The sequence below is a fragment of the Gopherus flavomarginatus genome, chromosome 4, assembly GCF_025201925.1.
Source record: "Gopherus flavomarginatus isolate rGopFla2 chromosome 4, rGopFla2.mat.asm, whole genome shotgun sequence".
NCBI lineage: Eukaryota > Metazoa > Chordata > Testudines > Testudinidae > Gopherus > Gopherus flavomarginatus.
Window position 1 is genome coordinate 121031566 of NC_066620.1, and position 25677 is coordinate 121057242.

At 42.0% G+C, this 25677-nt stretch overlaps 1 protein-coding gene across 1 annotated transcript in view; it reads right to left on the reverse strand.

The window, feature by feature from the left end:
* Positions 1–9936: 9936 nt before the first annotated feature.
* The window catches only part of RNF217 (ring finger protein 217), an 80662-nt gene continuing 64921 nt past the window's right edge, over positions 9937–25677 (reverse strand). Inside the window, exons 5-6 of the mRNA XM_050949756.1 lie at positions 15132–15203; positions 9937–11432 (exon numbers count right to left, since the gene is read on the reverse strand). Coding sequence (XP_050805713.1) covers positions 11359–11432; positions 15132–15203 — 146 coding nt within the window. The 3' untranslated portion in view covers positions 9937–11358. The remainder of the gene's footprint in view (positions 11433–15131; positions 15204–25677) is intronic.

A 25677-nucleotide genomic window follows, 5' to 3' on the forward strand; every position in this document is an offset into this window, starting at 1 on the left:
ATTAGAATATTGATGAAAGTCAAAGGGATGCATTCAAAAGCACTGAAGCACCCTAAGCTTCTGATTTATGAACTTCACCCACAGGATATACACCAGATTCACTGGACACTCTTTACTGAAAATGCCTACAGTAAGTGTGATTGGATTTAGCAAAGTGGAACAGTACAATGACATACCTATACATGAATATTAGTGAGGTACCATTTTGAAAATAAACTTAAAAATTTCACTTAATTTCAAAAGGTCCTGTCCAGCAGGATGACACTTTTCCTTGTTTCCATGTTTTTGTACATGTGCATATACAACCTGTGTTTAAATGTTTTTGAAGAACAGGATTCATTGTAATTATTAGTTATACATTCATTAGAACAAGTTTAGTCAGACACTACTATGGCAGATTGTACAGATGATGATAGAGGACAAACATTGTCTATAGGCCACCTAAAACAAAAGGCACTCAAAAGGAGAGCAAAAAATATTCGTTACAAAACATTGACACAAACTGAAGCAATCGTGGAGGAAGCATATTCAGTAATAGCCATTGATATAACTCTAAAGTATCAGTCTGGAAGGTAGATTAGTAAAAAAAATACTGCTTAAAATCATCTATTGAGATTTTTTTTTGTCAAATTACTGTAGCATAGAGATGTTTAGATTAACATTCACAAATTTAGTATAGACATAATCACTCTTGCTAAAATGTTGTCTTAAATTTTGCTGAATAATGTAATTTTCAAATAGAAACACAAGGTAAGCATTGTCCATTATCTTTCAGTATTTTGCATGGAAACAGAGAGGAATGTGCTTTTGCGGGAACAATTTGTTACACAAATACTACATGTTTCTCTTATGATAGCTGAAGTCTTATGATACATGATCTCTCATTCTGTAGGCTATAGAGTACTTAATTCTGATAAATTTAAGATAATACAAGAATAAAGCTATTGGTATGAGAGGGTATCAACAAGGGTTATGGCAATTCAATAAGTCTCACTGAAATGAGACTCAGTCAAATTCCCTGTTCTTAGTAACTTCAGAATTGTAGTGTGTCTGACTGAATCCTAGTGAAGTACTTGTATGTTTCTTTATATAAAAAGTCAAACTGCAGGTGGAATTAATAATTTCTTCAAATATTTTCCTTACTGTAATTTAAGCTAACTGCACTGAATGAAACATATTCTAGAATTCAGAAATTTCAGTAACAGGAAAGGCTCTACAAAACAAAATCCCTACAACCTTATCTTTGGTCAAACTAAACAGAGTATAGAAAACAGTTTATAAATGAAGCCTATTTATGACCATAGTTTCATGAAGAAATAATTTTCCAAAACAAGCATCAGTTTTCATCTAAAAATCAGTTTTCCTGCAGTAATTTTCTTTTGACAATTGACATTTTATTGGTCTAATTTTTATTTAGATTTTCAACCGTTCAGAAGAATCTACAAAAATTCAGAAAGAGAATATAATCCTTATTCTGACACCAGATTTGAGGAAAGAGACAAAAAAAAGGGATCAGTAACTTTTTATGGTACATATGTAAGTACTTCACGCGATCTATAATATAGTGGGTAAATCCTGGCCTTCAATGAAGTCAGTAGGAGCCAGGACTTCACCCAATATTCTCACAGAAGGAAGGAATCTCATCCTCCTTTTTGAGACAGAGGGACAACTAATGCTGCTTACTCAGTATGGCCTGTATCTGTTTCAAATTAATTCAAGTCTCTTCACACAAAACTAATAGCAGAACTAATAGAGGGGTAGGGGGCAACTGCCCCTCCCTCCCCCATGGGTCTTTAGGTGTACGTGTGGTGTCTTTTCAAGCATATTATGTAACTGACGAAAGGAGGTGTATGACAACATTTTCAGAGGGAAAAGTTTCAGCCCATCATCATGGAGGGTCAGATATTAGCCAGGATGTCTCTTCAAGCATCCTTGGATGCCACAGACACTGCAAGCGCACCCCAAACTCACCCAGCAGCATCTGATCCTGTCTCATGTGGCTGGGCCTGGCTGGCCATTTCAGGAATTGCAACATGGCACACAGGTTCAAGTGGTATAGCAACCCTGTGAGCCACATCACGACACTCATTCAAATTTGGCCTGGCTGCCCGTCTGTTGTGATGAAAAGGTGACCAGGCCAAACCTAAATGGTGCTCTGATGACCTGTGTGCTAGGTTGTAATACCCAGAGTAGAGAGCTAGGTTCGGCCCTGTGGGTCAGCAGCCACCACTGCTATGTGAGTGCGGGGCAGGCTTGCTTTCCAGCCCTCCCCCGCCCCCATCCCCAAGGCCTCCTTCCTGCATTGCGCCAGGATTAGGGTTCTGGTGCCGGGATGGAGGGTGCAGCTGCAGGAAGTAGGTACTCCCTTGGCAGGGCAAAGAGGATGCAGCTACAGAGAAGGAGTACACGCACTGAACAGGGAGTCTCCACAAATAACCTAGTGCCCTCCAAGGTTGTAAAACCTGGCTCCACCACTCTCTGAAAGGTTGTGTCAAAACTGACAGGTACTTTTATTAGAAGACAAAATGAACACTGACAACACATATTTAGATGCATTTCTGGAAGGGGGCGGGGGTGAATAGTAGTTTAAAAAAACAGAAAGACAGGATTAAGATCAAGCAAAATTAAACAGATGAGAGTACCTTTCTTGTTCCTAAAATGTATTATGTTGAAATATCCCTGTTTCAGAATAAAAGACTTTTGGCCTAAAGATGTCTATATATAGCAATCAACTTGTCAATATTTCCTATATGGCTTTTTTATAAAGGAAAACTCAACTGATTCAAGCAATAAGGCACTAACATAGGTTAATAAAAACATGCTGTCAATACACAATACACTAAATCAAAACTGAAAAGCAAGTGTTAATATTATACTCACTTTTCCAATTTGTAATGGCCTTTACGTTTCTCTCTCTGTTGACTAGCTAAGAGACATATTAGAGTCCTAGTCATGCATGCATCTTTTCATTTTAAAATTTCTAGACAATTACTTACTTGATGAATCCAAATTCCCTCTTGCCCCAGCATTCCTATCTACTTCATATGAGGGGAGAAAGATTTGTCACCGGTTTTGCTGGAAGTAGGATCAGCACCTGTGTTCTGAACCACGCTAGAAGCAGGAGTAATGTTTTTATTTTCTCACCATATATTGTACTTATCTATATCAGATAAAATAGGTTATTTTTTGTATTTCAATTATTTAATTGCCATTAAAGATAAGACGTTTGGCCCTGAACAGTTCAAGATTGGACAAAAAAAGATTTTGGGCTGTCAAATTTTGGAATTTTTTTAGAAATTTAATTTAAAATGCCAATGGAGACATTGGTAGTTTGTTTTTAAATTTTCCCAGAGAATATAATAGGTCAGATCCTCAGCTTTTATAGACCTGCCTAGCTTCACTGAAGTCTATTGAGTTACATTAATTTATACTAGCCTAAGATCATTCTCTTTTTAGGAGCCATTGCTATTAAACTGAACAATATTATATAATGATAAAATTCTTATACTATAATTCAAATGTAATACTATTTATACATGCTAAACTGCATTAGCTAATAGTAATACTGTACCAATATTGTCTCAAGTGGTCAATTTTAAATGCAGTTATTTCCTTCTTTAGCCACTTTAACAATCAATCAGTTTGTGAGCTGGGAATATGGTTAAATAAAATATATAACAACTGGCAATAAGGTAAACATTCTATTATGAGGTGGCACAAACAGAAATGTAAATTTACCTCCTTGTACTTGCAATTTCTGGATATGAAGCAGGAGAATGTAGATTGACATGAAAAATTCTTAACTGCAATTCCCATGTTAAAAAAAAAAAAAAGTGGGGAGGGGAGACATGGCTCAGGATTGAACCTGCTTGGCTTCCCCTGGAGCTTGAATCAGATATGAGCACATTTCTTGACTGCATTAGCAATTTACAAGCAGCAGTGTTAGTATTTAACAGCTTGTTTTGACTGCATGTTTTTCATTTCACCTTTTTTCCTTTGTAAAATGAGGCAATCATGGGATCACATTAGTAACTTTATGCTGAGTTAGCGACAATAAATAATTTTAAAAACTTCTAACAAAGTATTTTTGTCTCACCGTTTTCCACAAATTTCCTAATTGCTCATGCCAGGTCTTCTGTAACATTATAGTTGGAAATGCACAGGGCTGGCATGCACTGATGTTTAAAAGGATCTTGCATGTACTTTTTGTTCAATTTTTTTTATAGTGTAAAAGTGGGTCTCTCTCTAATAATTTACAAATAAACCTCTGCCATTTTGACTTTGATCCACACAATAATTTCAGATTTACTGTTCAGTTTTTCAAATGAGCCAAACAGAAAATGAAAGGTTTTCTGCTGCACTGTATGCAGTACTTTTTTTTTTTCCTAATTACTATTGAGAACAGGGCCTTTAAATTTTATATAATAAGACTTGCAATATTTTTTAAGGGGAAAGATGAGCCGTATTTACACATTCAGTTTTACTTTTCTAGGAAATAAGTAACTGTATCTTACTTACACACTCTCATATCTCAAATACATCATGCATTCTATGATCAAGTTCCTAATCTACCGTAGGTATTGGCAAGTATTTTACTGCCATATTAAAAAGAGCATTAATGATTAAATGCCTTTCACTGCTAATGTTTCCACTTTTTATAGGAAGAGAATATAGATCAGGGGTAGGCAATCTGTGGTACGCGTGCTGAAGGCGGCACGTGAGCTGATTTTCAGTGGCACTCATACTGCCTAGGTCCTGGCCACCAGTCCAGAGGGCTCTGCATTTTAATATAAATTTAAATGAAGCTTCTTAAACATTTTTAAAACCTTATTTACTTTACGGACAACAATAGTTTAGTTATATATTATAGACTTATAGAAAGAGACCTTCTAAAAACATTAAAATGTATTACTGGCACGCGAACCCTTAAATTAGAGTGAATAAATGAACAATTTTGCTAAGTTCAACTCAATGGTATGAAAACTTACAAATACAGTCACACTTTAAACTCATATTCATTCTTTTTATGTATTTTGATTTTTCTTCCCTCTTAACAAGCCAATTACTCCTATGTAAGTGTAGTCAAAATGTTGAATCATGACATCACTGTTTTCCATGTCAGGCTGGTTTCTGAATCACAAGACTACTTCACTGCAAAACAACAAATGATAAAGCTGGGTTCTGAAAAAGTTTCCCTGATGTAAATATCTCTACTACAATAGGTAAAATGCCAAAAAATATTAGCAACTCAAAAACTGCTAATTGTATATGAGTACTCTTTTTCAAGTTTGTCCCAGTGTGAAAGTCCCTCTTTAAAAACTCTGGATGTTTGCTGATTGCAGTTCCTAAAATTTACTGATGTGGGTCTGCTGAATAAGGCTGGCTTTAAAAAAATGCCTAAATTAACACTATAAACTAAGTGGTTTACTAGTATCCCAAAGAGGAAAAATGGCTATGTACTATTACAAGTCAACATTCCCTTAGCATGGGACCTTCCAGAGAAAGCAATTTGAGACCAGATCAACTCTTCTACCAGAAAAAAGTTTAGTCTCACTTCCTCGCAAAAAAAACCAACCAAACAAAAACTGGTGCTATGAGGCGCTCAGAGGTTTTGATAGAAAAGAGATGGGATGCCTTACAAGGAAGTAGAGGAGAGCACCCTTCTGAAAAATTCTGCTCTTACAGAAGACGTAAAATCCTTAAACATAATTTCATGTAACTTGGTCAAAACATTGTAGGCCAAATTTACCATGGCATAAAAATGGATGCAACTTCAGTGACTCCAATGGAGTTGTGCCTGCAGCAAAAACCAGCAGCAAATTTGGCCCACTGCAACTAAAAGGCTACTGATGAAGAAATCATGTAATTCTCTTCCAACAAAGTGATCCTTTAGGATGCTTCCCATCAGCAAAATTCAAAGTGATCTAATCTAATATAGATTTAAGTTATGATGGTCCATGGTTCACATCCACAACTTAGAACTACACAGCCATAACCATGGCCAAGAATTATAAATGGTATAAGGTACACTTTAGAAAGAAATGCCACAAGATTTAAAAGTTCAAAGTCTGGAAAAGTAATCCGTTTGGCCACTGAATTTGAACCAATTTCCCCAGATACACTTGGCAAAAGAAACTATTAAAAACTCTAAGAATCATTTCATCACTACAGATGTAGAGGACTAATAATTCTCTGCTTACAATAAACAGATACACTGTCCTGTCTTTAAAAAAAAAAAAAAATGTCCCTCTGACAGCTGTGACTCTTTGGAAAAACGGACAGCTCACTGACTAAACAAAATTCATAGTGGCAATGCAAATACTTTCAAGTATTATTGGCAATATTCACCTCACATTATAGAAAAATTAAAATGTCATGTTGTCCAACCTTCCAAAAGCAAGGTGAACAGATGCAATCAAAAAAACACCATGTCATCAAGAGCTGTGCAATAAGCAACTATTTATACAGTATCTCAAAAAATGAACTATGGATAGATCCTCAGCCCCTGCTGTCCTAAAGGGAGATCAGAGGTGATCTGAAAGTGCATTTTTAATTATTTTAAAGATATGACTATACTGTGCTATAAATAAGTGATAAAAATTGGAAACACATTGTAAATATAATTTGTGATACTGAAAAGGAAATGTTATAGTCAACTGGAGGACAGGATTGCTGTACATTGATTGACTCATAACTGTAGTCCCACCTTTCAGTTGTGTAATTCATTGCACTCTTATTGGGTAAGGTAATAGGATTTGCACAATAACTAGTTATTTTCCAAACATACAATATGCAGTTCCCTGCATAATCACTGCAGTTACACAAATACCTCCACTGTGAAAGGCTACCACACCTAGAACTCCATAACATGCCTGCCATAAATATGGTTGTCTCAGCTTCTGGTCCCCTTCCCACCCTGTAACCTCACCTAGTTGTATTAAACACAATTTAAATTACACTCAGTGAAAGAATGGAGGGGACTAAGTCTTCCCCCAAGGGGCAAAGAGCAGCATGGGAGAGAGAAATTATTGGGAAAACTACAGTTAGTTAGATTGGCAGGTAGCAGTGTTTATTGTGAACATATGGATGGGAAGTTCCTAGGGCACTAGCCATTCACAGTAAGTATATTCAGAGTAGCCAGTCAGAATGCAAGATTAAGAGGATACTTTTCAGTACAATATTAATAATTTCAGGGGGTTTTGATAGCCCAGTATATAGTTATTACAGAGTTAACTCCTCCTGAGTTTTTGCCCTCAAATGTTATTTCACGCAGGAGGGCTACTACCTTGAAGATAAGTACCTTAAAGTTACAATTTAAGTACACAGGGCCAGATTTCCTCCTCTGATAGGACAATCAGAGAGGGGACAAAGAATGAGGAAGTCTTTGAGATGTCTTGTGGGTGGTAAGTTGTTCCTCTTCATGGAAGAGGAACAAAACTGGCATCCAAAAATCACAGATTCAAGAAGATCAGCAGGAGGCCAGAGCCCTCTACACTGAAGTCCTGGACCTCTGCCCAACTTGGTTTTACCAGGTTACACAGTTGGAGCCACTATAATAGGGCTTATACAGCTGGCAGCAGATGTTGGGACCTACTTTAAAGGGAGGCTTCCAATTGCAGAGGGGTGGCTGTAGAAAAATAATTCAGGCTAAGGCTGTACAGATCTTTGTACAGGAATCTTTACAGTGGGCAGCAATCATGTCCTCAACTGGCCTGCCCCTCCCCAATTACCCTATGGAATCTCAAGCTGAATGTGTCTTTTGGTGTGAAAGAGCTCCTCAAAATGAAAAACAACCTTTTACTGTCTACTGTAGCTAATTCCCAGTGCCTACTGGATCCGTGGGTCCAGCATACAGTAACATGAAACCTGTCTTAAGAATCATTCAAATGGCAAACAACTTAGTGTTTTAATGAAAGTGGTTTACTGAAAAAGGCGGAACAGAACTGTTGTCTAGTAAAGAGTGGTGTAATATAGGTTTTATTCTAAATAATTTACAAATAAAAATATTTTGTAGGAGGATGAATGAAAAACCATTGATCAATTTCCAAATCATAGTAGCTAAATAAATTCTATTCTAGAAATGTTGGTATAGTTTGTGTGTATCAGAAATAATTTAGAAAATATTGACTTTTACTTTCAAATCAAATATTAAATTTATTTCCCAGGAAATTAAAAGACTGTTTAGAAGTCAAAATTTTATCAACAAAAAATAGTTTAACTTAAGTATAGTGTTCAAATTTTTAAGGTATTTTTTATTTAAGAAAAGTGAAGAAAAGAACTACAAAGTAGGCAAGCAATCTAGGATTGAATCTCTCTCCTTTTATACAAGAAAGCACAATCAATTGTTCCTATCATTCTTTTGGAGAGAGAGCATACAAAAGATAAGCATACTCTCTCATCTTTATAAATTAATTAGGTCAAACTTGGCTAATTTTGTTATATGTAACAAACAAAATGGAAAATCATTTCCATTTGATTTTGTCTACCTTGATTAAATTAACACCCCAGATGACACAGTATTGTAGGAATTGAGAGATGTTATTTTGTATTTTTTTTAAAACCTTAATGGCATGCTTTTTGTGTTCACAAATTTTTTTTTGATTATAATAAGAAGTGACTGGATCTAATACCTTACCCACACTGATGGCAGTAATGTGAAAATGCATGCTATTCATTCCATTCTCTTATCTTAAAATCTTACTTGCATTCCCATAAGAAGATCTGAAGTTATTACCTCAAACCTTCCATAGTGAAAAAGCTACAAAAATAGGTTACACATTGTAAGAATATTTCAAACATTTATAAAGAACCAGGAAGAATAATTGAATCATTCCACGGTGTAACCAACTACAGAAAATCTCAAGTACTAAGATATTCTTAAATGAAATAGTTGATTTGACACTGTTTTACAGACTGCACTGCAAACACCAAAACTCTCTATACATCCCTACGGTTTGAAACTTTTCTAAATAATACAGAAGTATCCCCAGAAAGTTATTTGACTTTTAAAAGAAAGGAATAAAAATCCCTGAGTAATCCAAAAACAACTGATATGTATGACCTCAGAAAACAGACTCTCTTAAAACAGACTAGTTTCAAGGCAGCTAACAACTTTCAGGTACAACCAAAATAAGGGACAGATGTATCATAGCAGATACCGTTTTAAAGCTACATAATCTATGTATTTTAATTGGAAATACTATACTTTGAAATTAGGTAACTGCCTCAGTTTTTAATATGAAACTCTTAGAAAAGGTCCTATTTCCACAATTGCAAGGTCAGCATACCTTTAAACTGAAATAGAAGATGTACTGAGAGGTGCTGTTGGAACGATCTTGGCTACTATTATATACTTGTACACAGTGTTTTGGTAAGAATAAAACCAAGCTGGCTAATGCCTGTAAATAAGCAAACACTAGCCAACTATGGTAAGCTGACATTTGTGTTGCCAGGTAAACAAAATCCACTACAATTTCTTCCACTGAGGCTTTGAAGTTGAAGTACACTCCTGCAAGGGTAAACATGGATCACTAAATGGCTACTGTTATATTCAGGTTTCAGGGTGTGTGTTTTTTTTTTTTTTTTTTAAAGGATATCAGTGCAAAATACATACTCTCAAAATTGTACGCTGTATTTGGATGCAATTTACAATACCTACAGGCTTTCAAGGAGACTAAATAAAACCGCAGCATATACAAATACCGGTCCCGCCTCTATCCAATCCCTCCTGCTTCTTTCCCCCGATGCGCCCCCCTGGGACTCCTGCCCCATCCAACCCCCCTGTTCCCTGACAGCCCCTGGAACTCTGCCACCCCATCCAACCCCCCCACTCATTCCTGACTGCCCCCTCCAGTACCCCTGCCCCCATTCAACCCCCATTCCCCGCCCTCTGGCCGCCCTAACTCCTCTCCACACCCTGGCCCCTGACCCCGAACTCCCCTGCCCTCTATCCAACCCACCCTGCTCCCTGCCCCCTTACTGCACTGCCTGGAGCACGAGTGGTTGGCGGCGCTACAGCCGTGCTGCCCAGAGCGCCAGGACAGGCAGCCGCATCACCTGGCTGGAGCCAGCCTCACCACCGCGCAGCACAGAGCACTGGGTCAGGCCGGGCTCGGGGGAGGGGGAACCACAGGGGAGGGACTAGGGGGCTAGCCTCCCGGGGCAGGAGCTCAGGGGCCAGGCAGGAGGGGCCCACGGGCCGTAGTTTGCCCACTTCTGTCTTAAAACAAAGGTACTGTTGTCATGGTACATCACCCAAACCAAGGAAGAGAAAACAAAGTGTGGAATACTAGTAGGATCGTTTCTAACTCCTTGCCTCCACTCTGTGCCTGTCCCCACCCATGAGACATTGGGTCTTTTGGGAATTGAGCAGTCTAACAACATAAACATGTGCTGTTTGGGTAAATAATATTTCATACGACTGAATCTTCACAGTGTAGCTAGTTTGTAGTGTATGTGCCAAAATACAACTGAAGATACAAGTTAGTTCTAGCTCCACCATGAAAACAGACTCTCCTACCAATTTCCCCATCTCACTTTCAGTGAGTGCCTGAAGACAGAAAGGGCCAGTCATATTTGTTTGTTTTAGCTAATGAAACATTTCTTTTTTGCTGGGAGGGGCTGAAATTCTGAACTGTCCTACAGAATTAGTCTCCCCAAAATCATTGCTTATATTCCTAACATAATTTAAATACTACAACAAAGATCAACTTGGTTCCAATAATTTTACTCCTTACTTCCCTTTGAGGCACTGATATTTTGGCAGTGGCAACCCCTGCCACATAGGTGATTAAACTCCCTAATCCGCTGGTAAAATTGGCAGACAACACAAACAGCAGTCATCTTCCAGCATCTGATTTTAGATATTGGTATGTGAGACAGAACACTGTGTGATGAAAAATATTTACAGAATTAGACTCTGAAACCAGACAAGGCTATTCAGTGTACAGTAAAAGTTCAAACACCTTTAGGTATTTCCTCTGAAAGGCCTATACAGAAGCTAAATGGAAAACATGTTACCAATGAAATGCTTTCTTCACAGGACAATCAGTAGAGTTGTGGCTACAATGCAGACTCTGATTGTCTACGAAAGAAACTTAGACCTAAAACTTTAAAATTAAAATAAAACACACATTGAAAAAGCAGCAGTTAGGGGGGCCATTTTGTTTGGAGTGCACCAGAGTAGGAGGCATTCTGGCCAGCAGTAGTGTACTGTGTGGAGGGAATATGGCAGAAAGTTCCCATTTTTCTTCCAGGACTGTGGCTTCAAAGCTGCTAACCAGTACTATATTGCTCTGTTGCACATTTTTTGTGTAGCCCTTACATGGCCAGCTCAGTTCAGGTGAGTAAGGTCCATTCTTACCAGGGCATACCTGTCCGTGACCTTTTCCTCTGCTTTTTACAAAGGCAATAGATAGGAAACACAAATAAACCTGCCAAAAAAGAACACACAAAATTAAAAGAAAATACTATATAGTTATAAATAGTAAATTGTAATTTCTCAATATGTGTGCATCTCCTCACTCACATACACCACCTAGTATCCAAATATTGCTCCACAAACTCCTGTGAAACTTAAATGGTTAAGACATTTAGACTAGCACAGAAAATACTGAACTGAAATAGTCTCTTTTTGGTAACTACACTAACATTTCTCTATCTTTCATTAATTTTGGGTTTAAAACTTATATTATACTTCGGAAATTGCAGTTTAAACTCTCACAATACCTCAAAGGACACAAATAGTACAGAACTGTTGAACCCTGGCAATCTTAACTCCACATTAAAGTTTTTTGCGGTGAAATTATAAATCATCAGGAAGTCTTCTAAAATACTTTCAGATTTATTCAAAGAAACCTTAACCCTCTGATTTTATCTGGCATAAAAATCCTGTGGTATAAAAGAAGGATGCCATTCAATTTATGGTTCACTTTTAATTTACTTGCATAACTACTGGCTCAATGATAAAACACAGTGTTTATTTTGTAATTTACATGATACAATTCCTGCTAATGCCCCTATCTCTCAGGAACAAAAATAAATGTCTATTCCATAGTGTTGATTATACAAGACATGAGAATTCCATCATAGATTTAAAGAGAATATTTTAAAAACTTACATACTTTTAAATTCACAACTAAGTTAATAAATCAGTTTTCATACAAATGTAAATCTAAAACCCCTAACACTAAGTTACACTCATTGTTAATTACTTTCAGTTCAGTTTTCTTTTCTATTTGCTCACTTTCCAGAATCCCAATTTCTGACTATAGAAAACCTTACATGGATGATATAACCTGAACTACCATGCAACATGAAAGTAATGTCTTGGGCCACAAGGATATTGTGATTTATATTATATTAAGTGGTTGTATGCAGTGTTCCTAGAGCCATGTTGGTCCCAGGATATTAGAGAGACAAGCTGTATGAGGTAATATCTTATTGGGCCAACTTCTGTTTGTGAGAGAGAAGTTTTCAAGCTCCACAGAGCTCTTCTTCAGGTCTAGGAAAGGTACTCCAAGCGTCACAGCTAAATACAAGCTGCTTTGCACAGATATTAGGACTGTTTGTATTGGCTGAGTAAAAAAATCAATTAGTTTTTACCCTCTGCTTACAGCTGTTTTTTCCCCTGGTCCCTGCCTTTTTTTGATGGAATGTAGATTTCAAGTATTACATGTCTTCCTCTATTAGTAACTTCACTTTCCTGAACATTAGGTGGAAAGGTATTTTAATGGAAAACTTATTGATTTGCTTCCTGGTTAATTAAGTTTAAAATACAATGTTTTCATTTTCCCTATGGAAAAAGTATGGTCTCTGGATCACCAGCTGTCTGCATCAAGACACAATGAGTGCACAAAACATCTGCAGTTCACTGGCTTTCCAGTGACACCATTAATTTGAAAAGTGGAGGAGAAACAGCAACACCTTTCAGCTGAATGAGGGCAATAGCCCTTTCTTCTCTTCTAAGGGATGTAGTTCATTAATATTTATAAAGCACTTTGAGTTAGTCAGAGAGAAGGTGCTACGGAAATACAAATATTACTTGGAGTGCTTTTCATGCCTTGTCTAGACTAGGATTTAAAAAAGTGTAGTGTTTGCCTGTGTTATCCAACATGTTCCAACACATTGATATTTTGCCTTAAGACATTCTAAATTGGTCAAGTTGAAGACCAGGTTCCTCACTAGGCTTTAATTCAATCAATCAGTTTAGTATGTGTTGAAGGCAGCATGTCTTGTCTTCACATCAGCAAATGTGTGCCAATATTACACTTTTGATCCTAGCCTAAGCAAGATTTGAGTTTATCTTAAAGTCTTTCTGTAAAAAGCAGACTGTTTAATAAACCTGATTGTGTTTTTTAAGTGAAAAAGAACAGTTTGTTAGAAGAGGTACTTTTCAATCCAAATTGAAAGAGTAGTCCATACAGGCTTCTTAGAAAAGATGTGCTTTTCAGAGACTAGGGCCGGCTCTGGCTTTTTTGCCACCCCAAGCAACAAAAACAAACAACAACAAAAAAACACAAACCTGCGGGGCGGCTGAAGTGGCGAAGCGGAAAAAAAAAAAAAACCACACACAACCTGTGGGGCAGCCGGAGCCAGGGTGCAAACTTTCGGCTAGTGGGACTCCGAGCTGCAGACGTGCCCCGGGCAGTGGAGTGCATGCCCCAGCTAGCAGGGGGGAGAGAGAGAGAGAGAGAAGGGGCGCGGCCAGGGCTTTCTTCAGCCAGGGTGCTCACCACTTGACCTCTCTCGCCACGCCACCTGCTGGGAGGGCTCTGCACCACTCTGGTCAATGGGGAGGGAAGGACCCAGGCTGCCAGGCAGGGCGCTCCCCTCCTCCGCACCGCCTCCCCCTACAAGGCAGCCAGAGTGGCGAACAAAAAGGAAAAGGAAAGAAAAGAAAAAGGCCGTGCCACCTTAGGATTGGGCGGAATGCTGCCCCAAGCACGAGCTTACTTGGCTGGTGCATGGAGCCGGCCCTGTCAGAAACTGTTGCTCTATCATACCATCAAGAAAACCTACTGAAGTCATTACTCCAGGCTCAGTATTTAATAATGAACTGTCAAATACAGATGGTGAAATTACTGGTGTAGAGTGGTTTACAACTACCCCATTAAGATTACTTTTACAGCAGCGTTGGTATCAGACGTTGCTATAATTACTTCAATTTCAGAGATTAACTATATATAATCAACATGTCTCTTCTAAACCGCATACACATTACTCTGCAGGATCATCTCAGTGATCTGATCATAGCTAAGGCCTAGTTTTACACTTAGAAGTTCTGCCACTATACCTATACCAGTATATTGCTATACAAACCCCGATTAGTGCAGAAAAAGTGCTTTCACCAGTATAGCTTGGTGAGCAAAATAAGCTTTACAGGCAAAAGCATTTTTATGTCAGTATTAATGCACTGACACTAGGGCTTCTGCAAGCATAGAAATGTCACAAAAAAGGTCAAAACAAAAACACCAAGCACCAAAGCACTTCTAGTGTAGGCATGGCCACAGTTATATCAGAATAAAGGTGCCTTATATCAGTATACAGCTTATTTTGCTTTCTGACCCAGGATTAAGATGTATTGGTATACACACTTTCATACTGGCATAACTACATCCACACTAATGGAGGCTTTGTTACTGTAACTATACTCATATAGTTCAGGTGGCAAAACGTTCTAGTGTATACAAGCCCGAAGTACTGACTCACTGAAAATAATTTGTTCTTTTTAAATAGCTAGTTGGCATCAATCCTGTACAGAAAAAAATAATTATAATGCATTGATATTGTCATATAGAAAGCATTATTAAAATGCAAAGTGCTTTACAAACATCAGTCACACAAAACACCCCTGTGAGGTAGGTAGGTAGATATTTGTGCCTCCATTTATCCATCTCTAAAAATGGCATTACTGAGAGACTGAACGAATTGCTCAAGATCACGTGTCACGTCAGTGGCAAAAATCAGGATTAGAACCCAGATCTGCAGCTTCTGATTCCTAGTTTTGTGTTAACCCTTCGGTATGATCACTAAGCTTCAACTGAATTATACTATCAGATTCAAGATTACTGACTACTTAGACTTAGAAATTCCATTTTTTAGCAGAATAGTCATACTGCATGAGTTCTTACCTATTACAACAGCTATAGCTCCCAGTGCCAGTCCCAATACCAGTATTAAAGGTGCAATGAGTAATTTTCCAGCTGAAAAACAAATCATTAAAAAAATTAAAACTATTTATTTTATTTCATAATCATCCTGGCTATCCAAAACCACCTTAAAATAATCTAACCTCATAGGTACTGCTGAAATAAAATTGATTTTTGGAAGTTTTACTGGAGTTCCCCTTTGTAATGATATCCTTCAACTCCAGTGAGAAGCCATTAGTGATAAGCCAATCTGTTGCTCTTCCTGCACTCTAACCACTTTTACACGCCACAATCTACCTTTGTGTATCTCAGCTTTCAAAGTGAGCTTGCATCTTTTACCAGTTCTAATTTTAAGACCTATCAGGATTAGAACAGAACAATGGGCATATATATTCAGTACTTTTAGTATCTCCTGGGGAGGCTCTAGGAGTCCTACTACATCCATCCCACTACCATCCCTAGGAAGATGTCCCACCAAAGCATCTATAATTCTTGAGATCTATGGAGTTAGGCCCAGATCCAAAAATGGGATCTCAGTTAACAGTCAGTAACAGCAGCTCAAAGAGACGTTACCAACTGATAGCTAGCTTATTTACGGTCTGATCCTTTGCCCTTTGAAGTCAATAGTAGTGCTCCCACTGACTTTCATGATGCAGGACCAATTCCTAAGAGCATGTAAGCCTGTTTCCAAAACAATACCTAAAAGAAATGGTGTGGCTCTCACAGGACTGGGTGAAAAGAGCTGTGTGGAGTAGAAGCCATAGGAACATAGTTACCCTGTATGGGTTGTTCTTTTTAGGTTTGTATTTTTTAGTTTACAGCAGAGGTATGCAACCTGCGGCACACGTGCCAAAGGCAGCATGTGAGCTGATTTTCAGAAGCACTCATACTGTCCGGGTCCTGGCCTCCGGTCCGAGGGGCTCTGCATTTTAATTTTAAATGAAGCTTCTTAAACATTTTAAAAACCTTATATACTTTTACATACAATAGTTTAGTTATATATTGTACACTTCTAGAAAGACACCTTCTAAAAATGTTGAAATGTATTACTGGCATGTGAAACCTTAAATCAGAATGAATAAAAGAAGACTCGGCACACCACTTCTGAAAGGTTGCCGACCCCTGGTTTATAGCTTGTTGAACTGCATGGAAGGACTGAGCAGCCAAAAACTTGCCAAACTGATGCCAATTTGGATTAAACTAGAACCCATGCAATACAACTACCTTGTCTTGCTAACATAGACTGAACTCTTGAAACAGGAATAGTTTCTGTCCATGTGTTTGTATAGCATGTAGCACAAAAGGGGCTCTGGTCTCAGCTGTTTGAAAGTAATTGCCAAGTATTTTGTTGTTATTAATGGTAGTTCAAATGGAGATGTGAATTTCAATAAATTAGGTTGTATCTTTAAGAGATCACCTTTGAAAAGGGAGGAAAATTAAAAATAGATACCCCAGAAATACAGACTGACTTAGATTAGGTTTTAGGGAATGATTTCATCATTCAAGAGAACAATGACGTAAGCTTCTCCAGAACCAGAGCCACTAATTTGAGCAGTTTGAAGGGAAAACAAGATGTTTCACAAACATTTACAACAGTAACTGAACTGGTCCTTTTCACACTTCTGTGTAATTAAAAAAGACTTAAAAACAGAGTGTGTTGAGTGGGAGAGAAGAGTTCTGAAATTATACTTAATTATTAAAAGAAAAGTTTATTATTTGTATTACCATAAAACCTAGATGCCTACCCATGGATCAGGATGCCCATTGTGCGAAGTGCTGTACAAAGAACAAGACAACAGTCTCTGCCCCAAATAGCTTACAATCTAACACAAGAGACAGCCGATGGATGCAAATAGACAAGTAAGGACCACAAGGAAACAAAGCAATCAAGGATAAGCATATAGATAAATAACAAAAATTGATGGTTTTTAAGTACATTTTTTAAAAGTAAAAATATTTAAAATGTTTGAAGTTATGACAACCTATATTCAGGCCTAAACTTATGAAATCTATTAAAATAATTACATTTAAAAGTACACAAGCAGTACATTTTTGCTACTGAAGTTTCAAAGAACGTCAAACCACTGAACTGGTAGAACTTGGACATCACTGGCTAAGCACCTGGAATCAGAATTTGTTGTAGTGCTAAACCAGAAGTAGCCTCTTCTACAGGTGCAGAGAGAATATTTTCTTCATTTCAGTTCAATCAACCAGTTTGTTCAAAGGTGAGAAACCAGTTGGGAGTTGAAAAAAGTAGGAAAGCTTTTTTTCCCCTCTTCTAATCTATGAATAAACACTAGCTGTGAGAGGATGAAATTTAATCGTTCTAAAATCTTGAAGGATAGTGACCAGAAACAATCAGTTCAATTCAGTAACTGCATGCAATAATTCCTTTAACATATATTTTGATAAACTTTCTTATTCTGTAACCAGCATAGTTACGGTAGTTTATTAAATAAAAACAATATTAAAATGCTGTCTGTGCATTTATAATTGAATTCCAATTACCATGCAAATATAGTTTAACACAAGTCACAAGTAAAAAAATCAATTTAGTAAAGAAATGTGTCATTCACCATTTTATAATAAAAATATAAAAATTAAGAATCTGAATAAATGTATGTTAATCTTTTGTGACAGACTGTACCCTATTGTTCACCACTTTTACAAGACTATGATACATTTTGTATTAACTGTGCATTGTGAGATACTGTTTGAAAACTCAAAATCTACTAAATATTATTGTCCTGGTAAAATGTGTCCAGCAACATCGTATGTAAAGATTTTACTGTATGACATTGCTGAGACATGCTCCAAATTAGAAAAACAGCCCAAACCAGTTCCTCAGAGACAAAAGGTTAGCCAGCACATCAGTCAGGTGTCAACATAACCAAGTGAACTATTACCAGGTTGAGAGGCCATTCTTTAACAGGAAGAAGGATGTGAGGAAGAAATTTACATTTTGGCAGTGGAACGGATGGGAGTTTCCATGTAAGCAGACCGGCTGTCACCTGAACCCCAGCTAGAGAGGATTCTCAAAGAGTAAAAGATATAAAAAGAAGGAACAGAGGACACAAATAACCTCTTTCCCCTCATCTCCACTCACAGCATCAACAATGTTTGAAAGACAAAGGATGCATCAGTGAACTAAGGGAGTGGTCCTGACTAAAGGAGTTCAGCCAGTGAAAGCATGTGGTGAAAAAAACCTTTGCTTTGAATTCATTTAGCTTCATAAGTTAGCTATTAGTTTGCGTTTACCTTTTATTTCTTTGTAACCAATTTTTATGCCTCATGACCTGTAATCACTTAAAAGGTTACCTACCTTTTCGGAACTGTTGTTCTTTGAGATGTGTTGTTCACGTCCATTCCACATTAGGTGTGCACGCACAAGCATCAGAAACTTTTCCCTTAGCGGCACCCGTCGGGCCAGCGGGACCCCCACTTAAGTGGCACCACTGCGCCGTGCATATATATCCCCGCTGGCCTGACCCCCTACAGTTCCTTCTTGCCGGCGACTCCAACAGAGGGGTAGGAGGGCGGGTGGGTGGAATGGATGTGAACAACACATCTCGAAGAACAACAGTTACGAAAAGGTAGGTAACCATTTTTTCTTCTTTTGAGTGCTTGTTCACGTCCATTCCACATTAGGTGAATTACAAGCTTACCTTTGGAGGAGGGTAGGTGTCACGGAACAATTGATCAGAGGACCGCACCGCCAACCGCCGTGTCTTCTCGGGCCTGCTGGTTGACCGCATAGTGGGTCATGAAGGTATGCACTGATGACTAGGTGGCTGCTCTGCAGATCTCCTGGATTGGGACTTGTGCCAGGAAGGCCACTGAAGCTACTTGCGCCCTGGTCAAGTGGGCCGTGACCACCAAGGCCGGAACACCTGCGAGGTCATAACACGCTCAAATGCAGTCTGTAATGCAGGAGATTCGTTGCGCTGACACCAGGAGGCCTCATCCTCTCAGCCAGGGCCACGAACAGCTGCATGGATTTATGAAAGGGCTTGGTGCGCTCCAAGTAGAACGCCATCGCTCAACGGACATCCAGGGTGTGCAGGCTGCGGTGACTTGGGTCCACGTGGGGTTTGGGGAAGAACACCAGACAACAAATGTCCTGGCCTAGATGGAATTGTGAGACCACCTTTGGGAGGAACTTGGAGTGTGGATGGAGCTGCATCTTGTCTTTATGAAACACTGTATATGGTGGCCCTCAGGTGAGTGCCCTCAGCTCAGATACCCTTCTGGCCGAGGTGATGGCCACCAGGAAAGCCACCTTCCAGGAAAGGTGGAGGAGGGAGCAGGTAGCAAGGGGCTCGAACAGGGACCCCTATGAGCTTAGAAAGAACTAAGCTGAGATTCCATGGAGGGACTAGGGGGCATGAGTAAGGGAACACCCTCTCCAGTCCTTTAAGGAACCACCCCACCATTGGGTGGGAGAACACCAAGCCCCTGAAAACCCTGGGTGGAAGGCAGAAATGGCCACCACATGCACCCTGATCGAGGATGGGGCCAGCCCCTGCTGCTGCTTGAGATGCAGTAGATACTCTAGAATGGGTGGCACTGGAGCCTGGCATGGCTAAATCTGTTACAGCCCACACCGGCATGAGAACTTTTTCCACTTGGCCAGGTAAGTCTCCCCAGTAGAGGGCTTCCTACTACCAAGTAGAACCTGCTACACAGGAAGGGAGCACTGGGTCTCCAGAGCATTCAGCCACAGAGCTTCCATGCTGTCAGATGCAGTGATTGCAGGTCAAGGTGGAGGAGCCACCCTCCATCCTGCGTGATGAGGTCCCAGTGTAGGGGCAGGGTTACCGGGGCTTCCACCGACAGCTCCAGGAGCGTGGTGAACCAGTGCTGACGGGACCAGGCCAGGGCGCTGAGGATGACCATCACCCTGTCCCTGCACACCTTGAGCAGGACTTTGTGTACCAGAGGAAGTAGGGGAAAGGCGTATTTCAATTGCTCTCCCCACGGGATCGCGAATGCGTCTCCTATTGATCCCGGGCTGAGGCCCTGGAACGAGCAGAACTGCGGGCATTGAGCATTGCCCTTGGTGGCAAACAGGTCTACCCAGGGAAACCCTCACTTGCGGAAGAGCAAAAACACGACGTCGGCTCTGAGCATCCACTCGTGCATGTGATACGACCTGCTGAGGTGGTCCACCAGTTCGTTCCGCATCCCCAGGAGGTAGGACACCTTGAGGTGGATGGTGTGGACTATGCAAAAGTTCCAGAAGAGGAAAGCCTCGTGGCAGAGTGGCGAGGAACAGGCTCCACCCTGCTTGTTTATATAAATATAGCGGTCGTGTTGTCCGTCAGAACTGTCACGCTGTGACAACTCAAAGTGGCCATGAAAGGTCTGGCAGGCTAAATGAACCACCCTGAGCTCCTTCACACAGATATGGAGCGACCGCTCTGCTCCCGACCACAAGCCTTGAGTCCCCTAGTTGAGCACCCCATCTGAGGTCTGATGCGTCCATCACAAGCATCAGGTCCGGCTGTTGTGCAGCAAAGGGGATGCCTTCACAAACCACTGTCTGGAATCGCGACCACCACAAGGAGTCTAGCACGTCCCCCGGGGCTGTCACTACCAAGTCCAGAGAGCCCCTGCCTGGGTGGTATACACGGGCAAGCCAAGCGTGCAGCGTCCTGAGTTTTAGTCTGGTGTGCTTGACCACATGCATACATGCTGCTATATGGCCCAGCAGCCTCAGGCAGCATCTGGCCATTGTAGGAGGAAACTGGCACAGGGAGTTCACTGCTTGCTGGAAGGCCAGGAATTGTGATACTGGAAGTCTCACCTTTGCCTGTACCGTATCTAGGACCGCCCCTATGAATTCCACTCTCTGCGTTGGAATGAGGGTGGATTTGGGGACGCTGACCAGGAGCCCCAGTGTGGGGAATAGGCTCAGAGCCACCTGCATGTGGGACTGAACCCCCTCTTCAGACCAGCCCGCCAGGAGCCAGTCATTGAGGTACGGGTAAACTCGAATTCTCTCCCTCCATAAGAAGGCCGCCACTACTGCCATGCATTTTGCGAACACTCGTGAGGTGGCAGCTAGGCCAAACGAGAGAACCGTGAACTGGTAATGTTCCTGGTTCACGGTGAAATGCAGGAATCGGTGACGCGCTGGATGGATGGCGATATGAAAGTACGTGTCCTTCATGTTGAGGGCAGTGTTTCAGTCCCCCGGATCCAGGGAAGGGATGATGGTGCCCAGAGAGACGATGCGGAACCAGGCCTTGACCAGGAACTTGTTGAGCCCGCGTAGGTCTAGAATGGGTCAAAGGTCTCCTTTGGCCTTGGGAATGAGGAAGTATTGGGAGTAGAACCCTTTCCCCTTTAGGTCTTTCGGTACCATCTCTACCACTCCCACATCTAGGAGTGTATGAACCTCCTTTCCCAGGAGATGCTTTTGAGAGGGGTCTCTGAAGAGGGATGGGGAAGGGGGTGGGGGGTTTGGCAGGGAGAACTGCAGCATGTATCCATTTTGCACCATGCATAACACCCAAACAATCTGATGTAATGCTGGACCACGCACAGGAGAAACGAGACAGACGGTTCAGGAAACAAGAGGACGGATCTGGTGGTTGGTCTGGTACGCTGTCCTCGAGTGCACCTTCAAAAGCCTGGTTTAGGGCCCGGCTGGGACTTAACGTTGGCCTTGGCTCTGGCCCGGCCTATTGGAGCTATTATTATTATGTCGCCTCCTGTCATCCCCGCTTCGCATGCGGTAGGGCTCGTGCCTAGGATGAAGCTGGTAGGGACACTGAGGAGGCAGCTGGGGGTCCTAGAGTGAGTTCTGGACCTCAAGTGGCAGACCTGACTCCTGAAGCCATGTCAAGTGTTGCATGACCACGCCAGACGCGACTGTCCTGGCTGCCACATCCACCGAATCCAAGGACTCCTGAAGAGAGGTCTTCGCTACGACCTTGCCTTCGTCCACCAGTGCCGTGAACTCCTGCTGGGAACCCTGTGGGATGTTGTCCTTAAAACTTCCCCACTGCCGCCCAGGAGTTGAAGTTATGCCTGTTGAGAGTGGCCTGCCGGTTAGCAATCCTCAACTGGAGGCCCCCTGAGGAATATACCTTTCTGCCAAACAGGTTCTATGCGCTTTGCTTTCTTGGCCTTGGGGGACGGGGCCTGCTGCCCATGGCTCTCTCATTTACCACTGAGATTACCAAGGAACATGGGCTTAAGTGGCAAAACAAGAAGTCATACCCCTGTGACGGGGCGAAGTACTTGCGCTTCACACCCTTGGCTGTTGGAGCGCTCGAGACCGAGGTCTGCCATATAGTCTTATAGTTCAACTGTATGGTCTTCATGAGCGGAAGCACTATTCTGGATGGACCTTCTGGGCTCAGAATGTCCACCATGGGGTCCCCCTGCTCAACCATCTACTCGGCCTGCAACCCCAAGTTATGAGCAACCTTATGCAGTAGCTCTTGATGGGCTCTGTGGTCTATTGGCAGAGGCCCTGATACCTCTGTGCCTGCCACCACTTCATCTGGGGATGACGAGGTCAGCAGCTGCTCAGCTTCCTCCTGATGGTCCCCTTGGTCTTCCGCCCCCACAGGAGGGGCTTCTGGCTCGGGCCGGGACAGCTGACCTTGGGGCAGCACCGGACTCAGTGCCAGTCTCTCCGGTCTCTCGCTCAACGAAGGTGCAGGTGGGTCTGGACACCCAGCTTCCCGCACGGAAAAGCGTTGGTGTGGGGACCAGGACCGTTGCACCAAGTAGCTGGCCTTGGAGGGAATCCCTTGCCACTGGTGGTAGACCCAAGGGGTCCAGAAGGGCCAGTGTCCTGGCGGTCCCTACTGGGTTTGCCACCCAGCCTGGTGTTCTCTGTTGTCCGGTGCGGGTAACTGTATCGGCCTGAGTCGGCAGTGAACTCCAGTGACGCCGAATGTGAAGGCCACGGCGGTGCTGTCGATCTGTGCCAGCAGGAGGTCAACAAGCTGCTTCTTGCCAGTCGGGAACGGGACTGGTACCGCTGCTAATGGGACAGGGACCGGAGCTCCCGAGATCTGGACCAGGATCAGTGACTTCTGGAAGCCTTCGGTGATGACCAGCTCACCGTCTCCTGGTGCTGGTCTTTGGGTGGTGCCGGAGAGCGTTGGGTCCCTTGCACTAAACCCGTACACTGACTTTCCTCTGGTACGAGACATCCCTCTGCGTCAGGGGTAACTGAGAACCCACAGACTCAAAGCTTGACCAGGACCAACGCCGGAAGCGATGCCGGGACGGTGACCTTGAACGGCACACCATTGCTGGCTTTCCCCTCGACAGCACCCCGGGCCTAGGTGCCGGAGGCTTATTCCTGGTCGGGAGGGGCTCACCGCCAACAACCCAATGAGGTTCTTCGCTGCCTCAAAAAGGTGTCAGGCGTGGAGGGTTGATCTATTACTCCCTCGAGCCTGTCATCCTCACTGAGTTCACCTGGGGCTAGACTCAGTGGGACTTGTGGCGCCGGCCCCACTGTTGCTGGTACAGCATCCATCATGCTCTTCCCCGTGCCCGGGCCCTTAGGTGGCGCCGGTCTCCTTAGTGGGGGAACATCCGTGCCCTTCCTTTGGTTTAGCCTTGGTGAGGATGAGCGGTGCCGGGGCCTACTTCACTCGAGGCCGACGGCTTGTGGTGCTTAGCCGGTACCAGGTCTCTTGAAGGAGGCTGAAGCCAGTGTCGGGCGCTCTAGCCCGATGGCTGAACAGCAGCCTCCATCAACAACTGCTTCAAAACGAAAGTCTCTCTTTCTTTGTTCTAGGCTTAAATGCCTTGCAAATCTTACATCTCTCTGTTTGGTGTGCTTCCCCTAGGCAACCTAGACAGGAGATGTGGGGGTCACTAACCAGCATAGGCTTGTGATACATGGCGCAAACCTTACACCCATGTGTGACGTTGCAGTCTATATAATTTTATAAAAATATGCTAATGAGTGAATATAATGTAACTGGAATATGCTTCATGCAAAAGGTCTTTTGTAAGGTATCATTACAAAGCTTATAATCTACTGAGTGTGATCATTCTATTTGTATAAATGTACCACTCTTGTACCTGAAACTAGAAATATGAAACATAACTGAGAGCCTATTGTAATTATGCAAAGTGTGGGCCATTAATGGTGGTTTGGAAACTTGATGACTCCCAGTAACCAGGACAATTGTCTGCAGATGGGTATGTTTTACATGTAAGTCTTCCTATATACGTGTGTGCTGGCAAGTGGGCAATGAAGTCTTGCAGTGACATATGATCATGTCAGCTAAACTGGAATCCATCTTTAACCTGGTGTCTTCCCATTGAGAATTAGGGGGTGGAAACCCAGAGTGGGACAAAGGATTTCCACCTTATGAAAAACATATATAAAGGGGTGGAACAGAACAGAGGGGGGAAGGAGCCATCATGAAGAATCCCCTAGCTACCACCTGAGCTGGAACAAGGGCTGTACCAGGGTAAAGAATAGAGCCCAGGCCTGGAAGGTGTCCAGTCTGAAGAAAAAACCTACTGAAGCATCTCTGAGGGTGAGATTATCTGTATTCAGTTTGATTAGACAGAGATTTGTGCATTTTATTTTATTTTGCTTGGTGACTTACTTTGTTCTGTTACTACTTGGAACCGCTTAACTCCTACTTTCTGTATTTAATAAAATCACTTTTTACTTATTAACTCAAGAGTATGTATTAATACCTGGGGGAGCAAATAACTGTGCATCTCTATCAGTGTTACAGCTTTATACAGGGTAAAATGGATTTATTGGTGTTTAAACCCATTGGGAGTTGGGAATTGGAGTGTTAAAGACAAGAACACTTCTGTTAGCCGCTTTCAGGTAAACCTGCAGCTTTGGGGCAAGTAATTCAGACTCTCAGTCTGTGTTGGAGCAGATGAGAGTGTCTGGCTCAGCAAGACAGGGTGCTGGAGTCCTGAGCTGGCAGGGAAAGCAGGGGTAGAAGTAGTCTTGGCATATCGGGTGGCAGCTCCCAAGGGGGGTTCTGTGATCTAGCCTGTCACACCTTGGGCCTGGGGCATGCCCAATGGCAGGTGCTGGAAGCCCCCAAGCACCTAATCTATTAAGTATCCACAATAAGAGAGTTCTAACAAACTGATAGCAGTTAAGTACTCTAAGGCTAAGGGATTGCTTCTCCTAAGAGGGCAAGAGGTTGTTCCAATGCCACCATGGATGGTAAGAAGGAATGGGAGGGGGGTCGGGCCAGTAGGGACATATATGCACAGCGCAGTGGTGCCACTCAGGCAGGGGCCTGGCTGGCCCGATGGGTGCCACTAAGAGAAAAGTTTCCAACGCTCGTGCATGCGGTGCGCACACACCTAATGTGGAATGGACGTGAACAGCCAGTCTAAGAACTTGTTTTATCTAAACCTGTGTGTGTTTGGATTGAAGTGCCTGGAACCTGAGATAACAGGGTTTGTGTATATCATTTTCTATTAATGAAACAATGGACTTTCTATGAGCTTGTACTGCACGGAAAGAAAAAGAGTTGGGCAGTACAAGGCACACATTTCTGGGGAC